Source organism: Heliangelus exortis, chromosome 9, assembly GCF_036169615.1.
Source record: "Heliangelus exortis chromosome 9, bHelExo1.hap1, whole genome shotgun sequence".
Taxonomy (NCBI): Eukaryota; Metazoa; Chordata; class Aves; order Apodiformes; family Trochilidae; genus Heliangelus; species Heliangelus exortis.
In genome coordinates, this window is record NC_092430.1 from 16,543,570 (window position 1) to 16,551,885 (window position 8,316).

General features: G+C 40.6%; 1 protein-coding gene across 20 annotated transcripts in view; it reads left to right on the plus strand.

The window, feature by feature from the left end:
• The window catches only part of LRCH3 (leucine rich repeats and calponin homology domain containing 3), a 62,402-nt gene extending 55,089 nt beyond the window's left edge, over window positions 1-7,313 (plus strand). For 12 of the 20 annotated variants that reach the window (XM_071752397.1, XM_071752403.1, XM_071752401.1 and 9 more), the window contains one exon: window positions 713-3,090. In XM_071752397.1, coding sequence (XP_071608498.1) covers window positions 713-913 — 201 coding nt within the window. In that variant the 3' untranslated portion in view covers window positions 914-3,090. Of the gene's footprint in view, window positions 1-712; window positions 3,091-3,985 lie in introns of those variants that run through there. The other 8 variants (XM_071752415.1, XM_071752414.1, XM_071752411.1 and 5 more) reach the window with 1 other exon arrangement.
• Window positions 7,314-8,316: the final 1,003 nt, after the last annotated feature.

Sequence of the window (8,316 nt, forward strand, 5' to 3'; positions counted from 1 at the left end):
TTTACATTCTTATTACAAAAATAAAAGGCTTTCCAAAAGTATGGATCTATGTAGAAATACCTGCCTTCTAAGAGGAAGGTTACTATTAAGAAAATGTTAATTATGGGCACCAGAGTGGAGCAGCTATTTCTGTAGGACTTTGCTAGTTAAAGTCTTTGCATCAAAAGATTGATATTGATCTGTACATCTACATCTCACTGATCCACAGCAGTTCCCAGGTGAAGGGGAAGGAAGAGATACATAGTGGGAGTAGTTACAGAACATTTAAATACTAATCAGTAATAGATATTTCTGCAGGATACTGCATTCAAACGTCAGTTACTCATAAATAGTCCCTTGTGCTTTAGTTTTTATTAACTAAGATGTGTACAGAGACTTAACTTAGGTAAGTAATAAGTGCCAACAGCATCTCAAACCTGTAGCCTCCTCATTTCTCCTGAAGGAGGCCTGTGTTAAGTGCTGCTTCTCCCAACAAAGACTGTTACGTGTTTAAGTTGTGCAGGTGACAAGCACCTCACTGAACACTAGATACTTGCAGTGAGTGAGTTCTTTGCAATGGGATTTTTGCTGATTCCTTTGAGAATTAACCAGCTGTGAATGTGTAGGTTATATCTGAGATGTCTAATGACTGCTCTGTGGATGTTGCTATGGCTAACTGACTGACCTTTTTTTTTCTGTCTGTTTTCCCTTCCTGCTCACACCCTCTGGACAGGACAATCTTTGTTCCCCTTCTGACATTCTTCAGCTAAACCTCAGCGTTAAAAGAACAGTTGAGACTCTTCTTTCCCTGGGGACAGATTCAGAAGAATCCAGTCTTGTCTCCCTTTCCATTCAGCTCTGGGGCTTTGTGGTGTTTTACTGTACTCTAATGCTAACGCTCTGTATGTTCTATCGCTGGGTCTTTTTTCTCTAGCTGCAGGACAGTGTTGCTGCTTCCTCCCTCCACTCTGCTGCTTGGGAAAGGACTTTGCTTTTTGTCAAGGCTGTGTGTATGAAGTGCTTTCTTTCCCACTGATGGGACAGAGGTGATGAGTATGATGTGTAAACACACTGGTGCATGCACACAACCGTCTGGTACATGATTCACATTTGTATTTGCTGTCTCATATTTAGCAGATATAATGCTTTTACAAGGTAGGAAGTGCTGTCCATGTGCTAGAGCAAGGGACTGAGGTTAGGATATGTGGGTGCCTGCTGTAGTCTGCTGACGAGTGATGTAGCACTGGGAAATATATCTTGTCAGTTTGTACCCCAGTTTCCCTATTTGTATGATGGCAATTGCACCCACTTTGGTAGCTTGCTTGAGGATTATCTGATGAAAAATGGTAAAGGAGACAAAGTACTTTTTTCAGTATTGGTGTTCTTGATGAGATCTCACAGTCTTAGGAGACATGGTCTGGTAAATTTTGTTCACTGGTAATTTTATGTAAAGTTTTGTCACTGGTAATTTTTTCTTAACCTCAGTCCCTGATCCTACCTCTGAGAACATTTGATTTCTCATATTTGTAGACTGTGGTGTATTTAATGTGAGTTGGGATTTTTAGAATAACTGTCAGTGAATTCTGAGCTACTTGAGCTTCTTAACAGATGAAGCAGGAAATTTTCAGAGAAATTGAGTTCTTCAGCAGCTTTGGGAGAAAAGAAGAAGAAAAATCTTTTAAGACTCTTTCAGAATGCCACAGCATTTTACTGTGCTCTAGATAAAGCTTAACAAAAACTTATTGAGTTGCCACTTGATTGTGGGTGCCCCAGCCTATGCTTGTTCCATGCTTATTTCCTTCTTCCTCTTACCCTGTAATTTCCAGAAACTTTTGTATCATGAAGTTGCAAAAATCTAGGTCCCAACTGCATGGATTACTCTTCACTATTTTACAAAACTCGAATAGTCTTCCATAAAGCTTTTCAGCTCCCCAGGAAAAGCATCCTGGTGCTTTAGTGCTTTAATGTCTCAGGGACACCTCATAACTTCAGGGCATTCCCCATGGGATGTGTAAAAGACCATGTCTTCTCAGAGTGTAGATTGATTCAGGGAACTCTGCTCAGAGTCCAGTGACAGGTAAGTGTTAAGTAAAATGGCTGTTCCAAATGTGTTTTCAATAAACTTCTCTTATATCTGAAAATGCAGTAAATGGCTTGTAAGGCCACTTTAAGTGGTGTTAGCATTCTGACATTAACCTGGCAACAACTCTGAAGCACAGTCTAAGATACACAGGACTTTAGTTGCAAACGGGGTCACCACCAGTTAAAATGTGTTATGCATAAGTGGATCTCACAAGCTCTTGTAACACAAAGTATTTAACAAATGGTGTAGTATAGGAGTTGGTGCCCTCTTTCCAAATCACACAAAGTGTTCTGTCCAAGCAAAACATTTTTGAGGAAAGAGGGGACCTTTGACAGGGGGAGATTGTTTTATTTTTAAATAAGCTATTTTTGCATTGCTTACTGTTACGAACTAAAATGAACTCATTTCCTATATTTCTTAACTTCTTCTAATGAACACTGTGATAAAAGCTGCAAGGGGTTTTACACTAACAGTGCCTTCCACTTCTTAAATTTTCTTTGTCATGCCTGTCTATGGTATGGAGTCATTCCAAAGCTTTTCCCCTTATCTGTTTGCATACTAAAGAAAAAAAATGAGGCGTATTTGCTCAAGTTTACAAGTATTTTCTCAAAAAGCACAATTTTTTCAAAATAACATAGATTTGCTGGAAGAAAAATGTATTTCAGCCTGATCATATGGCTTACTGTGACAATTTCAGTCTGGGTTCATTTGTTTTCTCTGCGCTGAGCTGTGCAGGAGGAGTGTTGGCTGCCAGTGTTTCTGCTGAAGGATTTCTTCAACAGCAAAAGGCAGTAAAGATTCAAAAAGTGGAGAAATTCAGGTTGCTGTGGAAATAACGTGAAAAATAACCTTGGTAGCTCTGTAGGATGGGCAGACTTCAATTATTTTCTACAGAGAACTGTTGGACATGTATCCTGACCTGTGGCATGTATCCTGGCCAGGATAAGCCAAGGACTTGTGTAGGATGAGGCTTTAAATCCATCTTAGACTGAGACTGACAGAATTATTAATAAACACTTTGAACCTCTTTTTGCATTTTGTGTATTACTGTTACTCCTTAGGGTACTTTGGAGGTAACCTGCTAGGTGGGTGTGCTTCTGGAGGTTAAATTAACAGTAGTTAGACTCACACATGACTTAGGATGAATATTTGCCTATAAATACGCTGTCAATTTCTCATTGCCTTGAACAGGAGAAACAGCATTTTCTGTATTTATGGTCAAGGTTATTTCAGTCATATGTAGAAACAAGTCTTTCTCTTTTTCATAAGACAACTCATACTTCCTACTTTTTTGTGCTTTCCAAGGGATTTTTGCAATGACAGAGATCAGAGTGCTTTGGATGGACAGTGTTTCTCATGAGATGAAAATTGCTTTTAAGTATATTTCCTCTTAGACTTGTTGCATAGTATTTAATTCCCTGATTTAAAGCAGGTCTTTCCTCACACTACACAGGCTTGCTACGTGAGGACTCCTTTCAAAAGGCAGTTGTGTTTTGGAAAGGAAGTCATAGTTCCTTTCCTACTCTGTGTAGTAGCAAAGTCATTGTGTTGGAGCTGAGCTTTCCCCCTCCTTAAATTCATGTACTTTAAGTTCACAAGCTGCTGCCATTTCAGTGTGGGCAGAGACAGAGGAGAATTTGATGTTCCCCTCTTCTCCCATGACCCTCTGTTGAATTCTTTTTTGTAAGCTTTTTTTTTTTATAAACACAAGGATTACCGTAAGGCCTCCTTCTTTGAGTAGTCGTGTTCAAGGTTTGTTAGTCACAAGCAGAAATCTCGTTTCATACCTGTGTGTGTGTGTGTGTGTGTGAGCTGTCCATAACATTTCATATTTTGGTCACCTTTTGCTTAATTTTTTTTTTTTTCTTTTCAGTTGTGTTTTTCATCCATTTTGTTTTTGTCTTTGTTTTGTTCCCTATTCAGGAGCAATTATGTTTGCCTCTACATATTTTAGAAGAGAAGGGTTTGACACAGGTAGCTGGGACTGTCCAGGCGCTCCTGGAGCTGGCACCCCCAAAGCAGCAGCAACTTCACCACTTGTCTGCTGTGTAAAGACCTCCAGGACCTTTTGGGTTACCTTGGCTAAGCAGAAGGACGTGAAGACTTTACTGCCCATGCAGTGCATCCAAACACACAGAGCTCTGTTCTGAGGAAATGAGTTTCCGTGATTCCTGACAGGAATGTTTTACGTCATTTCTCCATTTTTTTTGGAGATTGCAACAGTTTCCAGAAACATTCTTATTATCAATATTTTTGCCCCTTATTTAAAAGAAAAGAAAAAAAAAAAAAAGAAAAAAGAGTTCTTTGGGAGGAGGGCAGGGAATTCCAGTGGCTGGCTGGTGGAGGCAGCTGTAGAAACTGGCCTTGTAGACTGAAGACATGCGTGTAGAGTTTGGAAAATAATTCCTAAGGAAACTTGTATGTTAAAAAAAAAAGATGTTGCTGCAGTAGGCACATGATGAATTAAATTTCTTTCCTCCCATTCAGGATTCAAAGAAAGGGAATTTCTTTGCCTCCAAACAACAGCTATTTCTATTATATATTTTAAAAATTGCAACACACAATCTTGACCTTAATCTCACACAAACCTGTAGTGTTTGATAACAGGGTCCCCTCATGCCCCTGTTAACTTGTGTTGGCATGTCCTCGTTTACTTAAAATTTGATGGAAAAAAAATTGTTGTTTTTTTTTCTCAAGGGAAAAAATACTGCTTGTTTTCTCTGCAAGAAACATCCTAGTAAAAGATACTAAACCAGAACTGTTCAAATTGTAGCAATCAGAATTCTTGATGGATTCACTTTGAGTTTTAACAGGTTTTTATGTGAAAATTTTTCCAATAAAGTGAAGGGAGATTTCCTGCCCCCTCTCACCTCCCCTTCTGTTTGTGTAGGGATGTGTTTTGTTAGAGGCAGCCAAGAGGTTTTGCATTTTTTGTGAAAGCTGACCTGCAAAACAAAGCCTAGTTCTGTGTGCTCTGGTCCTAGTGTTGAGGCCAAGCTCACTACCAGATCAGTTCTAATGTGTTCTATTAAAAAAAAAAAAAAACCTTGCAAAATCCATTTCTCCACCCATGCAGTTTCTTTGTTAGGTTTTGGCCAATGTAAAGCATCCCAGAACATTTTGCTACCAGTACATGGTGCATGGGATCTGAGACTAATTTCAGGCATCAGAGGTGTTGGACCTGGGGTTATATTTGAAGCAGAATACATCAAGAGGATATTATGGGGATAAAGGAAGGAGAAATGGGAATAAGCCAGCTAAAGGTCATTTTTGCAAAAGTAAACTTGCCATGGGAGCACTGGGCAAGGACTAGGCTTTTCTGGATTTTTCCCCTTTTGATTTGCATTTTTTTTTTTTCCACTGTTTTGCTTCATGTATTTTTTTTAAGGTCCATTGTGGTGACTGTTGAATCCCTTACTTCACATAATTATTACAGTTGCTTCTTACTGGCATTGGGTGATCACCTTGCAAGTGGAGAAGACACCTGAAGGGTATTTGAAACCACAAAAATAAAAAGAGAAACCTTTTGTGTTGGGTAAGAGCCCTGAGCCCTTCAAGAAATGAAAATGCCTGTAACTTGCCTGTACCACAGAGGAACAGAGCAGCTCCATGCATATTTTACTTCTTAGTAGGTCTTGTGTTTCACTTATTTTTGCTTGCAAGGGGTGTTTGTAATTCTTACAGGATTACATAAAAGTGTCTGAAGTCTCTGCTGTAGTTTGCTGAGTGAAGATTCTGACACTTGAAGCAAACAGTACAGACCACAATGTTTCTTGCATGTTTGTCTCTGCATGTAGTTTGAAAGAGGGATGCACTGATACCATCTTAGTTTTTAACATTGGGTCACTTGTATCAGTACAGAGGAATGTTAACTTTTTAATACACCCTTAGTGGACCATATTTATATATTCCTGTTTTAAGAAAACCATTCCCTTCATGGAATTGTGAGGGTGTGGTGTTTGCTCCAGTCCATCTTCTAGCACTTGGGGGAAATGAAACTTAACAGTATTCAGGTTGGGTGGAAGCTTGATGTTTCATTAATAGTAGTTTTTAGGAATTACTGGGGTGGGGAGTTGAGCCTGAACTGCAGGCAATGGCCATTTCCTATCGTGCCTGGGTAACACAGCTGTTAACCTCTATGAGCAGTGGCTGCACACAGCAGCTGAGCTGGGCTGGTGGCATGTCCCCAATGTCACCTACTGTGTCCTGAGCAATGATTTACTCTGGCAGTTTCAGTGCATGTGGTCATGCACGTTTGACATTTATAATCCTGTGTCTTCATGCTGGCAAACTCTAAATCTTGACCCAGATGTTCAGGACAAAAATCCAAACCTGAAGTTTCATTATAAGGTTTATTTAATGTATTATACCAAAAACAACTTCAGTTCCGTTTTGCAAAATAATTTGGGATTTTTCAGTGTATTTCTGTGCAATTTTTGTTGTATCCTGTGAGCAGAATATTTTGAAGAAACCATGTATAAAATCTTATGCTGTGTGTTAAAGAAAGGAGGCAATTGTCTTTCCTCTCTGGGGCATTTGTGTTGGAGGGTGTGGGAGGAATCCATCTGAGTGTTTTGTGCTTGCTGGTGTCTGTACAATGTTCTGTTGTGTCACTGTCCTCTCTCAAACCACGTTGAGCCCTGAGCTGCCTTTGATGCTCAGCAAGGTTACACACTCAAGAATGAGTGGCACAGACAGTCGGTGGCATTTATGGCATTGAGGTGGTTGGGGCAAAACAGACAAGGTTTGGGCCTCCCCCTTGTGAAGGGAGAGGCTTTCATAAATGCCCCAGGCTCAGTGGCTTGATGAAAATCAAACAGAGATAACTACAACACCCAGAACAGCTCTGTTGTTCTTGGTAGTGACACAATGGCAAATAGTATTTTAACCCTTTTATTGACTATAAATGGTTCTTTGAAAAAACATTTTAGAAACAGAGGACTTCTAAGCTGAATTTGGACATCTAAAAACTTGTATAGATATTGTGGTGTTTTACAAAGCAATCTAATTTTTGTTATTTCTGAAAACAGTGTAAACGTGTAATTAATAGAGTAAAGGATTTTAAAGCTTCATCCCATGCTGTATGTCTGTAAATACATTCCATAATTTCTAAGTCTGTTACATATAAATGTGTCTGAATATTATATACTTTATTTTAAATTGCCTGTATTCTGCCAGTAGTGTGAACTTCTAGCACATTGATAATATAAAAGGAAACCATGGGTAATTTGAAATAAAGTTTTAAAACTTACCACATTTCTTCCTGCTGTTTTCCTGTTGCATCAATGAATGTCGTATCCTCCATGTCAGGTGTTAATGTCCCTTCCTCATCATCACAGTTGACAATTAATGGGCCTGGTTTGTTTCTCTGGTTTTCATAGTTAACCAGAGAGAAAAGTTTGAATGGCTGCATGGTTACAGTCCCCAGGCACTGACTGTTCTGTCCCCACCATTCTGTCCTGCTTTTTTCTTAGCTCAAAACATGTGCAGGGTTTTATGATCAAACTTGATTCCTTCCACCTGAGCAGGTCACCTGTTAACACCCACCACCTACAGGAAGTACTAGGGCTAAACAAAATGTACCAGGTCAACAGTGCATGAAAGAGAAGAGGTACCATGAGGAATGTAACTCAGGTGGTTGCTGTGAGGTGCCTTCTGCAGCAGGAGCCACGGTGCACAGGTGGGTGTCTGCACCCTCCTGTTTCTGCTCCTGCCAGCATGGGCTGGAGCCATCCCTGTTCCTACACCCTGTGAGGACTGGGAAGGCAGACATTGTGCTCATGGCTGATGTACCAGTGCCAGGATGGGAACAGCTTCTGGTTTCAAGTAAGCAGAAGTGCCCTAGCAGCAATAACAGCACTTCTAATGCAAGTTTCTTGGGAGTGTCTGAAATTTAAGTGCTCCCTTGACTGTCAACTCTGCCTCATAGTCGGGCACCAGCCCCACTCCTCCCATTCAAAGTTCTGAGCCAAGGCTGTCTGGTTGCCATTTCAGTCATCCCACTTGAACTTACAGAGAGCCCAGCAGGCTTTGGATGGTTTGAGCTCTCCTGCGTGGGAGCGTCAGGAAGTAGCCAGCTCAGCCACAGGGCTGACTCTGTTTTGTGCACAGACCCATGTGTGATTGACTGTCATGTCAAGAGAGAGGGCTCCCCTCTTGGTAAAAAAGCATCAGGCTGCTCCCCAGCAGCTTCCCTCCCTGCCTGCTGCCTCATCTTGCTGTGCAGAGATGGTGGCCAGCATGGTGGGTACATC